The sequence below is a fragment of the Oncorhynchus tshawytscha genome, unplaced genomic scaffold (assembly GCF_018296145.1).
Source record: "Oncorhynchus tshawytscha isolate Ot180627B unplaced genomic scaffold, Otsh_v2.0 Un_contig_1711_pilon_pilon, whole genome shotgun sequence".
Classification (NCBI taxonomy): Eukaryota; Metazoa; Chordata; class Actinopteri; order Salmoniformes; family Salmonidae; genus Oncorhynchus; species Oncorhynchus tshawytscha.
In genome coordinates, this window is record NW_024609735.1 from 336849 (window position 1) to 360000 (window position 23152).

A 23152-nucleotide genomic window follows, 5' to 3' on the forward strand; every position below is an offset into this window, starting at 1 on the left:
TGCTGGGGTTAACTGGCATCTATATTGTACCAGGGTCACTCAGTAGGAGGACCAGGGTCACTCAGTAGGAGGCTGCTGGGGTTAACTGGCAGGGTCTCAGTAGGCTTGGGGTACCAGGGTCACTCAGTAGGAGGCTGCTGGGGTTAACTGGCATCTATATTGTACCAGGGTCACTCAGTAGGGGAGGCTGCTGGGGTTAACTGACATCTATATTGTACCAGGGTCACTCAGTAGGAGGCTGCTGGGGTTAACTGACACCTATATTGTACCAGGGTCACTCAGTAGGAGGACCAGGGTCACTCAGTAGGAGGCTGCTGGGGTTAACTGGCATCTATATTGTACTAGGATCACTCAGTAGGAGGACCAGGGTCACTCAGTAGGAGGACCAGGGTCACTCAGTAGGAGGCTGCTGGGGTTAACTGGCATCTATATTGTACCAGGGTCACTCAGTAGGAGGCTGCTGGGGTTAACTGGCATCTATATTGTACCAGGGTCACTCAGTAGGAGGCTGCTGGGGTTAACTGGCATCTATATTGTACCAGGGTCACTCAGTAGGAGGCTGCTGGGGTTAACTGGCATCTATATTGTACCAGGGTCACTCAGTAGGAGGACCAGGGTCACTCAGTAGGAGGCTGCTGGGGTTAACTGGCATCTATATTGTACCAGGGTCACTCAGTAGGAGGCTGCTGGGGTTAACTGACATCTATATTGTACCAGGGTCACTCAGTAGGAGGCCAGGGTCACTCATCTAGGAGGACCAGGGTCACTCAGTAGGAGGCTGCTGGGGTTAACTGGCATCTATATTGTACCAGGGTCACTCAGTAGGAGGACCAGGGTCACTCAGTAGGAGGACCAGGGTCACTCAGTAGGAGGACCAGGGTCACTAGGAGGACCAGTAGGAGGACCAGGGTCACTCAGTAGGAGGCTGCTGGGGTTAACTGGCATCTATATTGTACCAGGGTCACTCAGTAGGAGGCTGCTGGGGAGGACCAGGGTCACTCAGTAGGAGGACCAGGGTCACTCAGTAGGAGGCTGCTGGGGAGGACCAGGGTCACTCAGTAGGAGGCTGCTGGGGTTAACTGACATCTATATTGTACCAGGGTCACTCAGTAGGAGGACCAGGGTCTGGGGTTAGGAGGACCAGGGTCACTCAGTAGGAGGCTGCTGGGGTTTACTGGCATCTATATTGTACCAGGGTCACTCAGTAGGAGGACCAGGGTCACTCAGTAGGAGGACCAGGGTCACTCAGTAGGAGGACCAGGGTCACTCAGTAGGAGGACCAGGGCTCAGTAGGAGGCTGCTGGGGTTAACTGGCATCTATATTGTACCAGGGTCACTCAGTAGGAGGACCAGGGTCACTCAGTAGGAGGCTGCTGGGGTTAACTGGCATCTATATTGTACCAGGGTCACTCAGTAGGAGGACCAGGGTCACTCATCTAGGAGGACCAGGGTCACTCAGTAGGAGGCTGCTGGGGTTAACTGGCATCTATATTGTACCAGGGTCACTCAGTAGGAGGACCAGGGTCACTCAGTAGGAGGACCAGGGTCACTCAGTAGGAGGACCAGGGTCACTCAGTAGGAGGACCAGGGTCACTCAGTAGGAGGCTGCTGGGGTTAACTGGCATCTATATTGTACCAGGGTCACTCAGTAGGAGGACCAGGGTCACTCAGTAGGAGGACCAGGATCACTCAGTAGGAGGACCAGGGTCACTCAGTAGGAGGACCAGGGTCACTCAGTAGGAGGCTGCTGGGGTTAACTGGCATCTATATTGTACCAGGGTCACTCAGTAGGAGGACCAGGGTCACTCAGTAGGAGGACCTGGGGTGGCATCTATATTGTACCAGGGCTGCTAGGAGGTTACCAGGGCATCTATATTGTACCAGGGTCACTCAGTAGGAGGACCAGGGTCACTCAGTAGGAGGACCAGGGTCACTCAGTAGGAGGACCAGGGTCACTCAGTAGGAGGCTGCTGGGGTTAACTGGCATCTATATTGTACCAGGGTCACTCAGTAGGAGGACCAGGGTCACTCAGTAGGAGGACCAGGGTCACTCAGTAGGAGGCTGCTGGGGTTAACTGGGTCACCAGGGTCACTCAGTAGGAGGACCAGGGTCACTCAGTAGGAGGACCAGGGTCACTCAGTAGGAGGCTGCTGGGGTTAACTAACTGGCATCTATATTGTACCAGGGTGCACTTCATAAGGAGGACCAGGGTTGGCCAGGAGGACCAGGGTCACTCCCTCCTGGGGACCATGGGGTCACTCAGTAGGAGGCTGCTGGGGTTAACTGAACTTGTTGACCTTTAAGTCCTCGTGCTCTTCCTGGAAGTGCATCTTTATAACTACCCATCAGGGTTGGCCAAGCTACCCTCCTGGGGACATGGGAACTACCCATCAGGGTTGGCCAAGCTACCCTCCTCCTGGGGACATGGGAACTACCCATCAGGGTTGGCCAAGCTAGCAAAAGCCTAGCCTCCTGGGGACATGGGAACTACCCATCAGCAAGGTTTTGATTCCAGCACTACGCTAACACACCTGGTTTTACTTAGTCATTCATTAGCTAAATCAGGTGTGTTATTGGTCGGAGCAAAAGCCTGCACAGAACTATTTTAGATGGAGGTTGATGGGGAAAAGTCTGTTGAATCAGGATGGAAAACGATGTACAACTGATTTCCACATCGTATGAAGTAGTCTGTTTTAAACAACAGGTGTATATAAACCTGTCCTTCTCAACAGGCTGATGAACACATCGTATAAAGTAGTCTGTCCTAAACAACAGGTGTGTATAAACCTGTCCTTCTCAACAGGCTGATGATGAACACATCGTATAAAGTAGTCTGTCCTAAACAACAGGTGTGTATAAACCTGTCCTTCTCAACAGGCTGATGATGAACACGGAGACGTCCATCCTAGCGACTCGGGAAGAAGAGGGTGAGACGTTTGAACGGACGCTGGTGGCCTCGGAGCTTGTTGATTGGCTGCTGGCGGAGGGAGAGATGGCGACCCGAGAGGAGGCGGAGCATCTTGGACGGAGGCTTCTAGAACACGGGATCATGCAGCATGGTGAGTGGAAGGAGCGTTTTCATCGTCGGTCTGATTTATTTATTTAAAAAAAATAATAATTTGAGACATACCAACTAACAAGGTCACGGTCAGTACACCACCTGTCACACTGATGAAATGACATATCTCTGAGTCCTGAGTAGGGTTAGTCCTGCAGTTTGGGAACCACTTCCCTAAGCGAATGTAATTATAGGCCCTTTTTGAAAAAGCAGTTGTGAAAGCTGAATGCTGTACTTTCTTCTACTAGTCTACTATTTAGCCCTTCCTGGTTTTCACTGAGGATTTACATGGTAATATGGTCAAACAGTAATTACACAATTACCTATCGTGGTTATAACATTTTGCACTGTTGTCAGTTGCTTCGATTTAATTCTATGGCGCTGTAATTTCCAAGTTGACTTTGCTAGGTGAAAGAGGAGACGTGGGAGGGTTGATGTTCACACATGGTGGACAGTCACATTGGGTCCTCTCTTCCAAAGGGCTGTAAAGGATCCTATTTTAGTCAGGGAACACGGTGTCTTATCTGGTCAGACAGGGATCACTCTGTGATCAAAGGCATGCTGGTATCATCATCATCACCCCACTTGCATTGGATCTGTCCTGTTTTTTTTCTCACACACACACATTTATTTTACTATTCTTGTTGGGACCAAACAATTGATTTCCATTCAAAAGTGTATTTTTGATAACCCTAAACCTTGACCCTTCTTGTAAACCTAACCCCTTAAGCCTAAAACGTCCACACGTGTCCAAATTGTCCTTGTTTTACTGTCCTTGTGAGGATTTCAGGGTCCCTACAAGGATAAGACCAAACACGTTTTGAAAGTTTAGCAGAGACTTGTTTTTACTTGGCTCCCAGTATTTCAGATTCACAGAAGATTGAGTTAACTTTGGATATGTTTTTATCTCAAAGCCAGTTTCATAATTAAACACGCCACATTTATCTGCTTGAAACGCGCGCTTCCTGCCCCATGATCCTCAAATGACAGGCACAGGGCTCTGGTCAAAATTAGTATAGGGAATAGGGTGCCATTTTATTTTGTGCCCTGGTCTGGATCACATGACTGGCTGAAAGGACTGGTGTTGTCACGGTGACATGACTGGCTGACATGACTGGTGTTGTCACGGTGACATGACTGGCTGACATGACTGGTGTTGTCACGGTGACATGACTGGCTGACATGACTGGTGTTGTCACGGTGACATGACTGTTAGTCTGTTAGTCTCTCTCTTTCGTCAGAGGTCAGCTGTGGTCTGTTTGCCGAGGTCAGGAGTGGGGAGGAACAGGGTGAAAGGGTTCTCTTATCAGGCCTGGTGGAATTCCTCTCTGTATAGTAACAGGACAGCCATTGTAATTTAGTCCAGTAGAACAGTGACGAGGTGAATCACATCTCCAATAGGTCCTTCGCTGCACTAGGAGTTAAAAGCAGGAAGTCACACCAGTTACTCATGTACAGGGCATGGCCACCTGCATGGCTACAGAGTGAATGTCCCTGAGTCTGAGAGGTGGTTCCAGTGGGGGGGGGGTGAACCCTTGATCAGAGACAGATGGACGTCATGCCTCTGGTCTCTGGCCAGGGTGTTCCGGACCGAGATCAGCTGCTCACCTCTGGACAACGGTGTGTGTGATCCGACCTAGATACACACATACAGCACACACAATCATCGACCCAGATACACATACAGCACACACACACACATACAGCCCACACAATCATCACAGATACACATACAGCACACACACACACACACAGCCCACACAATCATCAGCCCACACACACACACACACACACACACACACACACACACACAGCCCACACAATCATCGACCCAGATACACACCCACCGGTAGCATGTGTTGCACACACGCGCGGCATACCAATGTCACGTGCACACCCACTAGACGCTCTCTGTCCTACTCTCTGTCCTCTACCCAGGCTGCTGCTGGAACTGGGCTTCCTCTGTGTGACAGAGACAGACTAAAATACAGCAGGGAGTAGAGCTGCTACTGAGCCAGTCAACCTCCTCTTTCTACAGGATCACCTGTCACTATTACTGAGCCAGTCAACCTCCCCTTTCTACAGGATCACCTGTCTCTATTACTGAGCCAGTCAACCTCCTCTTTCTACAGGATCACCTGTCTCTATTACTGAGCCAGTCAACCTCCTCTTTCTACAGGATCACCTGTCTACTGAGCCAGTCAACCTCCCCTTTCTACAGGATCACCTGTCACTATTACTGAGCCAGTCAACCTCCTCTTTCTACAGGATCACCTGTCACTATTACTGAGCCAGTCAACCTCCCCTTTCTACAGGATCACCTGTCACTATTACTGAGCCAGTCAACCTCTCCTTTCTACAGGATCACCTGTCTCTATTACTGAGCCAGTCAACCTCCCCTTTCTACAGGATCACCTGTCACTATTACTGAGCCAGTCAACCTCCCCTTTCTACAGGATCACCTGTCTCTATTACTGAGCCAGTCAACCTCCTCTTTCTACAGGATCACCTGTCTACTGAGCCAGTCAACCTCCTCTTTCTACAGGATCACCTGTCTCTACTGAGCCAGTCAACCTCCTCTTTCTACAGGATCACCTGTCTCTATTACTGAGCCAGTCAACCTCCTCTTTCTACAGGATCACCTGTCACTATTACTGAGCCAGTCAACCTCCCTTTCTACAGGATCACCTGTCTCTATTACTGAGCCAGTCAACCTCCTCTTTCTACAGGATCACCTGTCTCTATTACTGAGCCAGTCAACCTCCCCTTTCTACAGGATCACCTGTCTACTGAGCCAATAAACCTCCTCTTTCTACAGGATCACCGGTCTCTATTACTGAACCAGTCAACCTCCCCTTTCTACAGGATCACCTGTCTACTGAGCCAATAAACCTCCTCTTTCTACAGGATCACCGGTCTCTATTACTGAACCAGTCAACCTCTTTCTACAGGATCACCTGTCTACTGAGCCAGTCAACCTCCCTTTCTACAGGATCACCTGTCACTATTACTGAGCCAGTCAACCTCCCTTTCTACAGGATCACCTGTCACTATTACTGAGCCAGTCAACCTCCCCTTTCTACAGGATCACCTGTCTCTATTACTGAGCCAGTCAACCTCCTCTTTCTACAGGATCACCTGTCTCTATTACTGAGCCAGTCAACCTCCCTTTCTACAGGATCACCTGTCTACTGAGCCAATAAACCTCCTCTTTCTACAGGATCACCTGTCACTATTACTGAACCAGTCAACCTCCCCTTTCTACAGGATCACCTGTCTCTATTACTGAACCAGTCAACCTCCCCTTTCTACAGGATCACCTGTCTCTATTACTGAGCCAGTCAACCTCCCCTTTCTACAGGATCACCTGTCTCTATTACTGAGCCAGTCAACCTCCCCTTTCTACAGGATCACCTGTCTCTATTACTGAGCCAGTCAACCTCCCCTTTCTACAGGATCACCTGTCTCTGTTACTGAACCAGTCAACCTCCCCTTTCTACAGGATCACCTGTCTCTATTACTGAGCCAGTCAACCTCTCCTTTCTACAGGATCACATGTCTCTCGGTCTCTTACTGAACCAGTCAACCTCCCCTTTCTACATGATCACCTGTCTTCTGAAGCAGTCAACCTCCCCTTTCTACAGGATCACCTGTCTACTGAACCAGTCAACCTCCCCTTTCTACAGGATCACCGGTCTCTATTACTGAACCAGTCAACCTCTCCTTTCTACAGGATCACCTGTCTCTATTACTGAGCCAGTCAACCTCCTCTTTCTACAGGATCACCTGTCTCTATTACTGAGCCAGTCAACCTCCCCTTTCTACAGGATCACCTGTCTACTGAGCCAGTCAACCTCCTCTTTCTACAGGATCACCTGTCTCTCTGTCTCTATTACTGAGCCAGTCAACCTCTCCTTTCTACAGGATCACCTGTCTCTCGGTCTCTATTACTGAACCAGTCAACCTCTCCTTTCTACAGGATCACCTGTCTTCTGAAGCAGTCAACCTCCCCTTTCTACAGGATCACCTGTCTACTGAACCAGTCAACCAGCTCTTTCTACAGGATCACCGGTCTCTATTACTGAACCAGTCAACTCCCCTTTCTACAGGATCACCTGTCTCTGTTACTGAGCCAGTCAACCTCCTCTTTCTACAGGATCACCTGTCTCTGTTACTGAGCCAGTCAACCTCCTCTTTCTACAGGATCACCTGTCTCTATTACTGAACCAGTCACTGAACCAGTCAAACTCCTATTTCTACAGGATCACCTGTCTCTCTGTCTCTATTACTGAGCCAGTCAACCTCTCCTTTCTACAGGATCACCTGTCTCCCGGTCTCTATTACTGAACCAGTCAACCTCCCCTTTCTACAGGATCACCTGTCTTCTGAAGCAGTCAACCTCCCCTTTCTACAGCATCACCTGTCTACTGAACCAGTCAACCACCTCTTTCTACAGGATCACCGGTCTCTATTACTGAACCAGTCAACCTCCCCTTTCTACAGGATCACCTGTCTCTCTGTCTCTATTACTGAGCCAGTCAACCCCTCTTTCTACAGGATCACCTGTCTCTACTGAGCCAGTCAACCCCTCTTTCTACAGGATCACCTGTCTCTACTGAGCCAGTCAACCTCCTCTTTCTACAGGATCACCTGTCTCTACTGAGCCAGTCAACCTCCTCTTTCTACAGGATCACCTGTCTCTATTACTGAACCAGTCAACCTCCCCTTTCTACAGGATCACCTGTCTTCTGAACCAGTCAACCTACCCTTTCTACAGGATCACCTGGAACCAGTCAACCTCCCCTTTCTACAGGATCTGTCTACTGAACCAGTCAACCTCCCCTTTCTACAGGATCACCTGTCTCTGTTACTGAACCAGTCAAACTCCCCTTTCTGCAGGATCAGTCCCATGTACTGTTCACCTTGTCGTCATGGTCACCTTGTCGTCATGGTCACGTGTTCAGCACTTTCATATAATCAGCTCTGGTTCTCTTGACTGTGGCACATCAGAATGGTCTCCCATCCTCGGAGCGGCCCAACCCTGCTTATCTGTCATCAGAGACAAGCCAGCAGCAGGATGGTACTGTGTGGGTACTGCCTGCTGGCTCAGTACAGGCTCTGAGATACAATCTGATTCCAGTGTGCTGGGCTGTGTAGTGCAGAGCGTGTCTGTTCCCATTGTGCTGAGCTGTGTAGTGCAGAGCGTGTCCATTTCCTGTGTGCTCTTCTCGGGCCCTGGACAATGGGCTAACCTATGAGCAGAGAGCAGGGCTCTAACCCCAGAGAGACTGCATCACTGCTGGGTTCACACCCACCACCCTGCCTGTGGCTCTTACCCTATCTCTGTCTGCATTCCTCTCCTCCGCTGGCACAGACCAGACTGGTACCTCGGCTGGCACAGACCAGACTGGTACCTCGGCTGGCACAGACCAGACTGGTACCTCGGCTGGCACAGACCAGACTGGTACCTCGGCTGGCACAGACCAGACTGGTACCTCGGCTGGCACAGACCAGACTGGTACCTCGGCTGGCACAGACCAGACTGGTACCTCGGCTGGCACAGACCAGACTGGTACCTCGGCTGGCACAGACCAGACTGGTACCTCGGCTGGCACAGACCAGACTGGTACCTCGGCTGGCACAGACCAGACTGGTACCTCGGCTGGCACAGACCAGACTGGTACCTCGGCTGGCACAGACCAGACTGGTACCTCGGCTGGCACAGACCAGACTGGTACCTCGGCTGGCACAGACCAGACTGGTACCTCGGCTGGCACAGACCAGACTGGTATGAAACCAATAAGTAGCCATCATCATATTCCTCCTGCACTGATCTGTCTCGTATCTCGCAAAGGATAATGGGATGGATCAGAAGTAGACCGGCTACGATGGGTTGCCATGACATTAGAAAATATTACCTAGGAGACATCGTCTGCTGAACCCCATTCCTGCCTCAAAACTGTCTGAATGAATCTTAGCTAAAACAGTAAATGTGTCAAATCATTTATTTTTTTGTGATTAAGTCTTAGTAGCCACATTTGACATCTAGCTAATGATTATTGTGCTTCAATGAGCAGTATTTCTGAAGTTTGACCATGGGCACAAAAACTAGCATAAAACAATTGAGCCAGTCACTGAAATGATCTTTGACTGAAACTATGCTTCTAACCAACCAGCTATCTACTTAGTGCTGCACACACACAGTGTTGAAATCTCCCAACAAAAGCTAGCTAGCAAGCTACTGTAGAGAGGTTGACTAGCACAAAGAGGCGGGCCTAACTAAAGAGGCGGGCCTAACACACAGAAATGAACAAAGACAGAGGCTTCTGGCCTGCTCTCAGAATCAACTTGATCGCTCGCTCCTGATTTAATAATCAAGGCTGCTTGGCAGAACCCAGCCGTGACCCGGTTGGTGCTGCCACCTGGGGTTGGAGTGTGGAAGTGTGCCATGGTAGTGTGTTTGTCTATGTCCTAACACTCACCTTCCCCCACATCATAACAATACACATGCGCACGCACACGACAGCGTACGCACACACACACACTGCATACTTTAAATGTCTGAACTGTAGAACAATAGCAGCCCTGCCTGGATGGATCCACATTGTGGGTTGTTTTGGTTCAGTTGTCCCACACAATCACTGCATTCCTGGTTGATAGACTCACACAGAGAGCTGGTGATTTGATCTCTGTGGCCCAACACCATGTGCAACCGAGTCAATGGGTGAATGAATTAACGTAACCAAGAGTCACTGAACATGTTGTTGTTTTGGTTCAATTATATTTGAATTACAATGAGCTGATATTTAGATCTTTGTACATCAACACCATGGCAACAAGCGTTCTGAATACACACAATCAACCCCTTTTTAATCCTGATCGTTCCTTTTTAGGGCACAAGGTGCCAAAACATAATCAGAAACTACTGTTTGGTTATGGACCAGATTATGATTGAATCATGAACTTTTTGTATTGCTGAAATGTGTCTGTGGAAACTGCAATGTTTTTAGACTGGGGGAATTGCATTGGACTGTCACTCTACCAACGTCAGGAGAGAACTTCCTCCTGGGATAAAAAAACAAACACAAACTGCAGATGAGGAATATTTCCGTCTCATTTAATGACGTCAGACAGGACAATCCCATCACTATAAACCACAGGATCAAAACCACTTCATACAGTCACAACAGCAGCTTTAAAGCATCACAAGATGCATCCATAACCAGACTAGTAAGTAGAAAATACCGGCTGTATGTCTGTATTTTGAAAGTTTATATATCTTAAACTTGATTGCTGACATGCAAAATTGAGACTATATCAACAATGAACTAATGAAATAATGAAATAAATACCAAAATATTGTTTTGGGTGGAGTGTTCCTTTAAATCCTGAGTCCTAACCCCTTGGCACAGTTATGCAGGCTTTATGGCTTAGTTACACAAGTGACAGTCAGATTTTGATTCCTGGATGGCTTTAGTCGTATCGTCAGTCAGAGTTGGTTTTATGTCTTTCAAGGGATTTGGGGATGTTAAGGGGCATTCAGAGCCTCCCCCTGTACTGAGCGTTAGCCAAATGAGAGTGTTGGCACAATGACCCAAGCTAAGAGCGGGAGACTGTGTGTTTGTGTCCAACCCTAAGAGACTTAGCTGATTACTGGCATTGGAGGCACCATCAGAGGTGTTCTGTCTGAATGGAATAATTTGAAGAGTTACAGGATTTGGAACTGAACTACCTTCTGTTCTATAGTTACCAGGATTTACAGTTAGTTACTGTAGTTACCAGGATTTACAGTTAGTTACTGTAGTTACCAGGATTTACAGTTAGTTACTGTAGTTACCAGGATTTACAGTTAGTTACTGTAGTTACCAGGATTTACAGTTAGTTACTGTAGTTACCAGGATTTACAGTTAGTAACTGTAGTTTACCAGGATTTACAGTCAGTTACTGTAGTTGCCAGGATTTACAGTCAGTTTTATATGAAACAGTAACTGAACAATCCTAAACAATCGTTTTGTTCTGTGTTTCTCTCCCTGACAGTGACCAACAAGCACCACTTTGTGGATGGAGGGCTGCTGTACCAGTTCAGACTGAACTTCCGAAGGAGACGACGTCTGATGGAGCTGCTGAACGAGCGCTGTCGTACCATCCCAGAGAGCCATGACAGCCCCTTCTGTCTCCGCAAACAGAACCCAGAGGGAAGCAACACCAGCTTCCTATCTGGTAAACCTCAATGTCAAGCAATCAAATGTCTTTATAAAGCCCTTTTTACATCAGGAGTTGTTGTACCCACATTATCTACTGTCAGACTGGGGCCGAATCCCACTATAACCCTTACCTGCCTGCCCCTACACTCTAACCACTAGGCTACCTGCCTGCCCCTACACTCTAACCACTAGGCTACCTGCCTGCCCCTACACTCTAACCACTAGGCTACCTGCCGTCCCTCCACTCTAACCACTAGGCTACCTGCCTGCCCCTACACTCTAACCAGGCTACCTGGCCCCCACTCTAACCACTAGGCTACCTGTCCCTAACCCCTAACCTCTAACTAGGCTACCTGCCCCCTCCACTCTAACCACTAGGCTACCTGCCTGCCCCTACACTCTAACCACTAGGCTACCTGCCTGCCCCTACACTCTAACCACTAGGCTACCTGCCGTAACCCCTCCACTCTAACCACTAGGCTACCTGCCGCCCCCACTCTAACCACTAGGCGACCTGCCGCCCCTCCACTCTAACCTCTAGGCGACCTGCCGTCCCTCCACTCTAACCTCTAGGCGACCTGCCGCCCCCACTCTAACCACTAGGCTACCTGCCGCCCCCACTCTAACCACTAGGCTACCTGCCCCCACTCTAACCACTAGGCTACCTGCCTGCCCCTCCACTCTAACCACTAGGTGACCTGCCTGCCCCTACACTCTAACCACTAGGCGACCTGCCTGCCCCTCCACTCTAACCACTAGGCTACCTGCCTGCCCCTCCACTCTAACCACTAGGCTACCTGCCGCCCCTCCACTCTAACCTCTAGGCGACCTGCCTGCCCCTCCACTCTAACCACTAGGCTAACCTGCCTGCCCCTCCACTCTAACCACTAGGCGACCTGCCGCCCCTCCACTCTAACCACTAGGCTACCTGCCCCGCCCCCACTCTAACCACTAGGCTACCTGCCTGCCCCTCCACTCTAACCACTAGGCGACCTGCCGTCCCTCCACTCTAACCACTAGGTGACCTGCCTGCCCCTCCACTCTAACCACTAGGCTACCTGCCTGCCCCCCACTCTAACCACTAGGCTACCTGCCTGCCCCCCACTCTAACCACTAGGCGACCTGCCTGCCCCTCCACTCTAACCACTAGGTGACCTGCCGCCCCTACACTCTAACCTCTAGGCGACCTGCCTGCCCCTCCACTCTAACCACTAGGCTACCTGCCTGCCCCTCCACTCTAACCACTAGGCTACCTGCCTGCCCCTCCACACTCTAACCACTAGGCTACCTGCCTGCCCCTCCACTAACCACTAGGCGACCTGCCGCCCCTCCACTCTAACCACTAGGCGACCTGCCGCCCCTCCACTCTAACCACTAGTTTACCTGCCGTCCCTATGATGCTATTAACACGGTCGGGTTTTAAAGCTGAATGTCACGGTGTCACACTAATACATGGACAACAGGCTCTCTAGTTAAACAAACTGTGGCTTTATAGAGACTTCATAACATGTTCATAAACACTACACATGGATGCAACCATATGTTTTATCCATCTTTCATGTTCTATGTTCAGCAGGATTCAGGGTTCTCTACGTTCTGCAGGGTTCTCTACGTTCTGCAGGATATTGCAGAGTACTGATGCACATTCCACAAGGACATGATTCTTTAGACTTTGCTCCACCGCCTGCCACAGTCTAGAGGCGTCCTGCTTTATGGAGGCAATATAGAGCTTACCTGGAAAGAGTGATTAGACACACCTACACATCCTTTCACAACTAACAACTCAAACCTCTGACGACAGCAACACTGCTTTTACACAGTCCTTTTCCCTTTAGTGCACCACTATTGACTAGGACCCATAAGGCTCTGGTCCCAAGTAGTGCACTGTATAGAGAATAGGGCTCCATTTGGGACATAATTAGTGTTTCGCTCTGAAAAGAAACAAATGTTGAATTGGGATAAAAAGTCTCTCAGACCTTCATTTGTTTCTGATGACATCAAAGGGGGAAAATGTGCTAATGAATAAAGGACATTCGCTCGTTCTCTCTCTCTCTCGCCTCTCTCTCTCGCCTCTCTCTCTCGCCTCTCTCTCTCGCCTCTCTCTCTCGCCTCTCTCTTGCCTCTCGACTCTCTCTTTGCCTCTCTCGCCTCTCTCTCGCTCTCTCTCTTGCCTCTCGACTCTCTCTCTGCCTCTCTGCCTCGCCTCTCTCTCTCTCTTGCCTCTCGACTCTCTCTCTGCCTCTCTGCCTCGCCTCTCTCTCGCTCTCTCTCTTGCCTCTCGACTCTCTCTCTCTCTCTCTCTCTCTGCCTCGCCTCTCTCTCTCTCTCTCTCTGCCTCGCCTGTCTCTCTCTCTCTGCCTCTCTCTCTCTTGCCTCTCGACTCTCTCTCTCTCTCTGCCTCTCTCTCTCTCTCTGCCTCGCTCTCTCTCTGCCTCGCCTCTCTCTCTCTGCCTGCTCTCTCTCTCTCTCTCTCTCTCTCGCCTCTCTCTCGCCTCTCTCTTGCCTCTCGACTCTCTCTCTGCCTCTCTCTCTCTTGCCTCTCGACTCTCTCTCTCTCTCTCTGCCTCGCCTCTCTCTCTCTCTCTGCCTCGCCTCTCTCTCTGCCTCGCCTCTCTCTCTGCCTCGCCTCTCTCTCTCTCTGCCTCTCTCTCTCTCTGCCTCGCCTCTCTCTCTCGCCTCTCTCTGCCTCACCTCTCTCTTCTGTCTCTCTCCTCTCTCAGTGAGTCCTACTAAAGAGATCAAGATGATAGTGGGTATCCGTCGTAGCAGCATGAGCAGCAGCTGTGGCAGCAGTGGTTACTATAGCAGCAGTCCCACCCTCAGTAGCAGCCCCCCGGTGCTCTGTAACCCAAAGTCAGGTAAGAGGGTCTCTATTCTCCCTGAGTGACCTTTATACACTCTCTCAAACACACACACACCACAGTCAGGTAAGAGGGTCTCTATTCTCCCTGAGTGACCTTAATACACACACACACCCACACACACAACACAGCACAGAACAGTCAGGTAAGAGGGTCTCTTCTCCCTGAGTGACCTTAACACACACACACACACACAAACCACAGTGGGGTAAGAGTGTGAATAGGAGCCCTGTGCACAGCAGTGTGTCTTCAATGTGCTGATACCCTCTCCTCCCTGGGGAGACTGAGGTTCCAGAACACATGGAAAAACACTTGGAGTGTTTTGGATCCTCAGGTAAATGGTAACAGTATCATGCAGACAGAACCAGGCTGTTCTGGACTGCTGTCTGTACTAGTGACTAGTGGTCACACGGACAGAACCAGCCTGTTCTGGACTGCTGTCTGTACCAGTGACTAGTACCTACAGCTACATGACCTCTGACATGTTGAGTCTGGGAAAAATCACACCATGTGGTTCAGTCACGGTGCAGTGGAGCGTGTCATCGTCTGTAAGATGATCTCATGGCTGCATTATCTGAAGTGTACAATCTGTTTAACCCTTTAGTTTTCTATCCTGTGGGTCAGACTTCTAAACCCTTCTCTGTTCTGCTGCCTTTTAGTCTAAAGATATCCAGGCTCTAGTCTTGTATAGGAGGCTGTGTTTCAGATATCCAGGCTCTAGTCTTGTATAGGAGGCTGTGTTTCAGATATCCAGGCTCTAGTCTTGTATAGGAGGCTGTGTTTCAGATATCCAGGCTCTAGTCTTGTATAGGAGGCTGTGTTTCAGATACCAGGCTCTAGTCTTGTATAGGAGGCTGTGTTTCAGATATCCAGGCTCTAGTCTTGTATAGAAGAAGACTGTGTTTCAGATATCCAGGCTCTAGTCTTGTATTGAATAATACTGTTTCAGATATCCAGGCTCTAGTCTTGTATTGAATACTGTGTTTCAGATATCCAGGCTCTAGTCTTGTATAGGAGGCTGTGTTTCAGATATCTAGGCTCTAGTCTTGTATAGAATAATACTGTTTCAGATATCCAGGCTCTAGTCTTGTATTGAATACTGTGTTTCAGATATCCAGGCTCTAGTCTTGTATAGGAGGCTGTGTTTCAGATATCTAGGCTCTAGTCTTGTATAGGAGGCTGTGTTTCAGATATCCAGGCTCTAGTCTTGTATAGGAGGCTGTGTTTCAGATATCCAGGCTCTAGTCTTGTATAGGAGGCTGTGTTTCAGATATCCAGGCTCTAGTCTTGTATAGGAGGCTGTGTTTCAGATATCCAGGCTCTAGTCTTGTATAGGAGGCTGTGTTTCAGATATCCAGGCTCTAGTCTTGTATAGGAGGCTGTGTTTCAGATATCCAGGCTCTAGTCTTGTATAGGAGGCTGTGTTTCAGATATCCAGGCTCTAGACTTGTATTGAATAATACTGTTTCAGATATCCAGGCTCTAGACTTGTATTGAATAATACTGTTTCAGATATCCAGGCTCTAGTCTTGTATTGAATACTGTGTTTCAGATATCCAGGCTCTAGTCTTGTATAGGAGGCTGTGTTTCAGATATCCAGGCTCTAGTCTTGTATAGGAGGCTGTGTTTCAGATATCTAGGCTCTAGTCTTGTATAGGAGGCTGTGTTTCAGATATCCAGGCTCTAGTCTTGTATAGGAGGCTGTGTTTCAGATATCCAGGCTCTAGACTTGTATTGAATAATACTGTTTCAGATATCCAGGCTCTAGTCTTGTATTGAATACTGTGTTTCAGATATCCAGGCTCTAGTCTTGTATAGGAGGCTGTGTTTCAGATATCTAGGCTCTAGTCTTGTATAGGAGGCTGTGTTTCAGATATCCAGGCTCTAGTCTTGTATAGGAGGCTGTGTTTCAGATATCCAGGCTCTAGTCTTGTATAGGAGGCTGTGTTTCAGATATCCAGGCTCTAGTCTTGTATAGGAGGCTGTGTTTCAGATATCCAGGCTCTAGTCTTGTATAGGAGGCTGTGTTTCAGATATCCAGGCTCTAGTCTTGTATAGGAGGCTGTGTTTCAGATATCCAGGCTCTAGTCTTGTATAGGAGGCTGTGTTTCAGATATCCAGGCTCTAGACTTGTATTGAATAATACTGTTTCAGATATCCAGGCTCTAGTCTTGTATTGAATACTGTGTTTCAGATATCCAGGCTCTAGTCTTGTATAGGAGGCTGTGTTTCAGATATCCAGGCTCTAGTCTTGTATAGGAGGCTGTGTTTCAGATATCCAGGCTCTAGTCTTGTATAGGAGGCTGTGTTTCAGATATCCAGGCTCTAGTCTTGTATAGGAGGCTGTGTTTCAGATATCCAGGCTCTAGTCTTATATAGAAGACTGTGTTTCTATCAAAGACTGCTGATTAAAAGATAGAAAACATTTTTTTCTTAAGCTGTGTGTAGCTGTGTGTTAATGCAAAGTATGAGATTCCCTGTCTTCGGGACATTGTGTTCTCCTATTTCTCTAAACGAGAGAGAAGGGTGTTGAAAGCGGCTGTTGAAAGTTGTGGGTGACAGGGTTTGAGGCCAGGGTTAGGTCAGGGGATAGTTGTGGGTGACAGGGTTTGAGGCCAGGGTTCGGTCAGGGGATAGTTGTGGGTGACAGGGTTTGAGGCCAGGGTTCGGTCAGGGGAAAGTTGTGTGTTTTTGTCTGTGACCGTAGATGTTTTATTAGCTGGTGTGCGAGTGTGCATGGTCAGGTTAGCCACAGGGGAGTCCTGCTATTTCTTCCCGTTGAACTCTCTCCTGACCTACCCTCACCTAGAACACGAGTTGAGATATGGAAAGTGTGTGTGTCTACGGTATGAACCATATGACCCAATAAGGGTTGTTCTGGAAAGAGCTGGAACAGGGGAGTAGCCCTTAGTTGGCAGGCATATATATACACACACAGACACAGACACTCAATCACTGTGGGGTAGCTGGGGACTTACACCAGCAGGCCAGCCTGAGTTGCTGCACTCCCCACTGAGACAGAGGGGGACTGTTTATACTGTCACACAGCACCAGGACAGAGGTGGACTGTTAATACTGTAGCACACAACGTCATGACACTGCCTTACACCCCCAGGCCAACGTCATGTCACTGCCTTACACCCCCAGGCCAACGTCATGACACTGCCCTACACCGGGACACAGGCCAACGTCATGACACTGCCCTACACCCCCAGGCCAACGTCATGACACTGCCCTACACGCCCCAGGCCAACGTCATGACACTGCCCTACACCCCCAGGCCAACGTCATGTCACTGCCCTACACCGGGAACCAGGCCAACGTCATGACACTGCCCCACACCCCCAGGCCAACGTCATGACACTGCCCTACACCCCCAGGCCAACGTCATGACACTGCCCTACACCCCCAGGCCAACGTCATGACACTGCCCTACACCCCCAGGCCAACGTCATGACACTGCCTTACACCCCCAGGCCAACGTCATGACACTGCCTTACACCCCCAGGCCAACGTCATGACACTGCCCTACACGCCCCAGGCCAACGTCATGACACTGCCCTACACGCCCCAGGCCAACGTCATGACACTGCCTTACACCCCCAGGCCAACGTCATGACACTGCCCTACACCCCCAGGCCAACGTCATGACACTGCCCTACACCCCCAGGCCAACGTCATGACACTCCCCTACACCCCCAGGCCAACGTCATGACACTGCCTTACACCCCCAGGCCAACGTCATGACACTGCCTTACACCCCCAGGCCAACGTCATGACACTGCCTTACACCCCACAGGCCAACGTCATGACACTGCCCTACACCCCCAGGCCAACGTCATGACACTGCCTTACACCCCCAGGCCAACGTCATGACAACGCCCTACACCGGGACACAGGCCAACGTCATGACACTGCCCTACACCCCCAGGCCAACGTCATGACACTGCCCTACACCCCCAGGCCAACGTCATGACACTGCCTTACACCGGGACACAGGCCAACGTCATGACACTGCCCTACACCCCCAGGCCAACGTCATGACACTGCCCTACACCCCCAGGCCAACGTCATGACACTGCCTTACACCGGGACACAGGCCAACGTCATGACACTGCCCTACACACCCCCAGGCCAACGTCATGACACTGCCCTACACCCCCAGGCCAACGTCATGACACTGCCCTACACCGGTACACAGGCCAACGTCATGACACTGCCCTACACCGGGACACAGGCCAACGTCACGACACTGCCCTACACCCCCAGGCCAACATCATGACAACGCCCTACACAGGCCAACGTCATGACACTGCCCTACTCCGGGACACAGGCCAACGTCATGACACTGCCCTACACCGGGACACAAGCCAACGTCATGACAACGCCCTACACCGGGACACAGGCCAACGTCATGACACTGCCTTACACCGGGACACAGGCTCTGACCCAGAACAATACACTGATTATTCATACTGTTCATTCACAACATGGGTGTTTTTATCATATCTGATAGATTACTCTTTTACAACCAACTCACACTGGCACATGGAAGTTGGCATGTATATTTAGACTAGCTACTTAAAGCTTACTAAAGTGATTAGATAAACTAAAGCAGATGTGATTTAGTTTAACTCTGATCCCCTCAACTCCTCTTCAGCCTTTTTGGTGAATTACTAACTTTTTCACAATTCAGAGAAAAAGGTTTAGGCCTGTGTTCTCTCTCTGTGTTCTCTCTCTGTGTTCTCTCTCTGTGTTCTCTCTCTGTGTTCTCTCTCTGTGTTCTCTCTCTGTGTTCTCTCTCTGTGTTCTCTCTCTGTGTTCTCTCTCTGTGTTCTCTCTCGTTCTCTCTCGATCTCTCTGTCTGTCTCTCTGTGTGTGTGTGTGTGTTGTCCATTTTTAAAGGAGTTGTAAACAGTCAGCAGCAGTATGGAGGAGAGGGGCTGGAAGGCCAGAGAGAGGCTGTATACAATTGTTCTGGAATACACAGGAAGTCTTTGAATCAGATTCTTGGGAAAAGATGGGAAGTGTTTTTCTCAGTAAGTCTGAAACACTGGGAGTTGAGGGTGAGCCATGCAGGCAGCTGTTCTCAGCTTCCTGCCCCAAGAAGTTTGACATTAACTGCTATTTCTCCTCTATAGCTATAGATGAGCCTTGGTGATTTAAATAGATGTTGAGGAAATGTATATGATTAAGGTGTGATCGACAACACTTGACAATACTACCTTATTTTTTTTTTTTGGGGGGGGAAATGTACTTACTGTGATATGTGGTTGTCTCATCTAGCTATCTTAAGATGAATGCACAAACTGTAAGTCGCTCTGGATAAGAGTGTCTCTGCTAAATGACTCAATGTCATGTAAATGAGTGTAGAAGGACGGCCGTCTGTTTGGCGAGAGGGACGGCGTGACGTCTGTTTGGCCAGAGGGGACGGCGTGACGTCTGTTTGGCCAGAGGGGCCACACGTCTGTTTGGCCAGAGGGGCCACGTGACGTCTGTTTGGCCAGAGGGGCCACGTGACGTCTGTTTGGCCAGAGGGGCCACGTGACGTCTGTTTGGCCAGAGGGCCACGTGACGTCTGTTTGGCCAGAGGGGCCACGTGACGTCTGTTTGGCCAGAGGGGCCACGTGACGTCTGTTTGGCCAGAGGGGCCACGTGACGTCTGTTTGGCCAGAGGGGCCACGTGACGTCTGTTTGGCGAGAGGGGCCACGTGACGTCTGTTTGGCGAGAGGGGCCACGTGACGTCTGTTTGGCCAGAGGGGCCACGTGACGTCTGTTTGGCCAGAGTTGTGAGAGGCTTAAGCCTGTAGATTCCATTAGTGATCCCAGATCACTCATCATGGCCTCATTGACTTGAGTAGGGAGGCCGTTCTTGTAATTGTATTTCTATGGCTGCGGCCCCTCCCTGAACACGGCTCTATTCTTCCTGTATTCCAGCTGTGGGGTGGAAGAGAATCTAGGTCACTGCAGTGTCCAGAGGTTACCCGAGGTCAACGTTAGTGAGTCACTCTCTAGGAAGAGAGGAACCCTTTCATACCGACTCAGTGCTGCTACCACCAAAACAAGGAATTGTGGGTGGGCGAGAGAACTGGTTTGAGTTTGAAGAACGTCTGTTTATAAAGGTTAAGAGTTCATCTATAGTGAGTGTACAGTAGCTACCTACAGTGCATTCTGAAAGTATTCAGACCCCTTTTCCACATTTTGTTACGTTACAGCCTTGTTCTAAAACGGATTACACACTTTTTGTTCCTCATCAATCCTACATACAATAATGACATTTTTACAAATGTATTATAAATAACAGAAATACCCTATTTACATAAGTTTGCAGACCTTTGCTATGAGACTCAGTTGCTCTCAGGTGCATCCTGTTTCCATTGATTATCTTTGTTTCTACAACTTGATTGGAGTCCACCTGTGTTAAATTCAATTGATTGGACATGATTTGGAAAGGCACACACCTGTCTATATAAAGGTCCTACAGTTTACAGTGCATGTCAGAGCAAAAACCAAGCCATGAGGTCAAAGGAATTGTCCGTATAGCTCCGAGACAGGATTGTGTCGAAGCACAGCTCTGGGGAAGGGTACCAAAACATTTCTGCAGCATTGAAGGTACCAAGAACACAGTGGCCTCCATCATTCTTAAATGGAAGAAGTTTGGAACTACCAAGACTCTTCCTAGAGCTGGCTGGCGGCCAAACTGAGCAATCAGGGGAGAAGGTCCTTGGTCAGGAGGTGACCAAGAACCCGATGGTCACTCTGACAGAGCTCCAGAGTTCCTCTGTGGAGATGGGAGAACCACCTCTGCAGCTCTCCACCAATCAGGCCTTTTATGGTAGAGTGGCCAGACGGAAGCACAAGACAGCCCGTTTGCAGTTCATCTGGTCTGTCCAAACAGAGATCTGGTTAATCTGATGAAACCAAGATTGAACTCCTTGGCCTGAATGCCAAGCATCACGTCTGGAGGAAACCTGGCACCATCCCTACCATGAATCATGGTGGTGGCAGCATCATGCTGTGGGGATGTTTTTCAGCGGCAGGGACTCGAAGACTAGTCAGGATCGGGGTGAACAGAGCAAAGTACAGAGATCCTTGATGCAAACCTCCTCCAGAGCACTCAAGAGCTCAGACTGGGGCGAAGGTTCACCTTCCAACAGGACAACAACCCTAAGCACACAGCCAAGACAACGCAGGGGTGGATTCGGGACAAGTCTCTGAATGTCCTTGAGTGGCCCAGCCAGAACCTGGACTTGAACCCGATCGAACATCTCTGGAGGGACCTGAAAATAGCTGTGCAGCGACGCTCCCCATCCAACCTGACAGAGCTTGAGAGGATCTGCAGAGAAGAATGGGAGTAACTCCCCAAATACAGGTGTGCCAAGCTTGTAGCGTCATACCCAAGAAGACTCGAGGCTGTAATCGCTGCCAAAGGTGCTGATTTTAAAATGTCTGAATACTTATGGAAATGTATCACAAATAAAACATGTAAATATCACATTTGCAAACATTTCTAAAAACCTATTTTTGACATTGTCATTATGGGGGTATTGTGTGTAGATTGATGAGGGGGGCATTTAGAATAAGGCTGTAACATAACAAAATCTGGAAAAGGTGAAGGGGTCTGAATACTTTCCAAATTCACTGTATCTTCATATCCTCAACAGTACTATACAGTAGCTACCTGTATTCATATCCTCAACAGTACTATACTGAGTATACAGTAGCTACCTGTATTCATATCCTCAACAGTACTATACTGAGTATACAGTAGTTACCTGTATTCATATCCTCAACAGTACTATACAGTAGCTACCTGCATTCATATCCTCAACAGTACTATACTGAGTATACAGTAGTTACCTGTATTCATATCCTCAACAGTACTATACTGAGTATACAGTAGCTACCTGTATTCATATCCTCAACAGTACTATACTGAGTATACAGTAGCTAACTGTATTCATATCCTCAACAGTACTATACCGAGTATACAGTAGCTACCTGTATCTTCGTATCCTCAATAGTACTATACTGAGTATACAGTAGCTACCTGTATCTTCATATCCTCAATAGTACTATACAGTAGCTACCTGTATTCATATCCTCAACAGTACTATACTGAGTATACAGTAGCTACCTGTATTCATATCCTCAACAGTACTATACTGAGTATACAGTAGCTACCTGTATCTTCATATCCTCAATAGTACTATACTGAGTATACAGTAGCTACCTGTATCTTCATATCCTCAATAGTACTATACTGAGTATACAGTAGCTACCTGTATCTTCATATCCTCAATAGTACTATACTGAGTATACAGTAGCTACCTGTATTCATATCCTCAATAGTACTATACTGAGTATACAGTAGCTACCTGTGTTCATATCCTCAACAGTACTATACTGAGTATACAGTAGCTACCTGTATTCATATCCTCAATAGTACTATACTGAGTATACAGTAGCTACCTGTGTTCATATCCTCAACAGTACTATACTGAGTATACAGTAGCTACCTGTATTCATATCCTCAATAGTACTATACTGAGTATACAGTAGCTACCTGTATTCATATCCTCAATAGTACTATACTGAGTATACAGTAGCTACCTGTGTTCATATCCTCAACAGTACTATACAGTAGCTACCTGTATTCATATCCTCAACAATATTTCCTTCAGTTTAAATATAATGTGTTAGGATGCAGATCCATTGTCCTGTGGATGTTTCTCCTCCTGTCTGAGTTTATGGTTACGCCACTATGAGCAGAGACGGACACACACACACACACACACACACACACACTGAATGTCTTAAAACCCGCTATAGGAAACAGGGAAATTGTTTCCCTCGAGGCACGGTCATGTGACTGCATGCTTTCCTCTTTTCCTTTAAACAACAGTAGCCGTGTTGTCCTCCTCCTGCACACAGGACAACACGATGAGACTATAGTTACTGCTGCAGGAGGAATGTTGTCCTCCTCCTGCACACAGGACAACACGATGAGACTATAGTTACTGCTGC

At 48.8% G+C, this 23152-nt stretch overlaps 1 protein-coding gene across 7 annotated transcripts in view; it reads left to right on the forward strand.

The window, feature by feature from the left end:
* The window catches only part of deptor (DEP domain containing MTOR-interacting protein), a gene marked incomplete at its 3' end in the record, with an annotated part of 60180 nt that overhangs the window by 31535 nt on the left and 5493 nt on the right, over positions 1–23152 (forward strand). For all 7 annotated transcript variants that reach the window (XM_042317368.1, XM_042317369.1, XM_042317367.1 and 4 more), the window contains 3 exon segments: positions 2879–3060; positions 11097–11279; positions 13984–14121. In XM_042317368.1, coding sequence (XP_042173302.1) covers positions 2879–3060; positions 11097–11279; positions 13984–14121 — 503 coding nt within the window.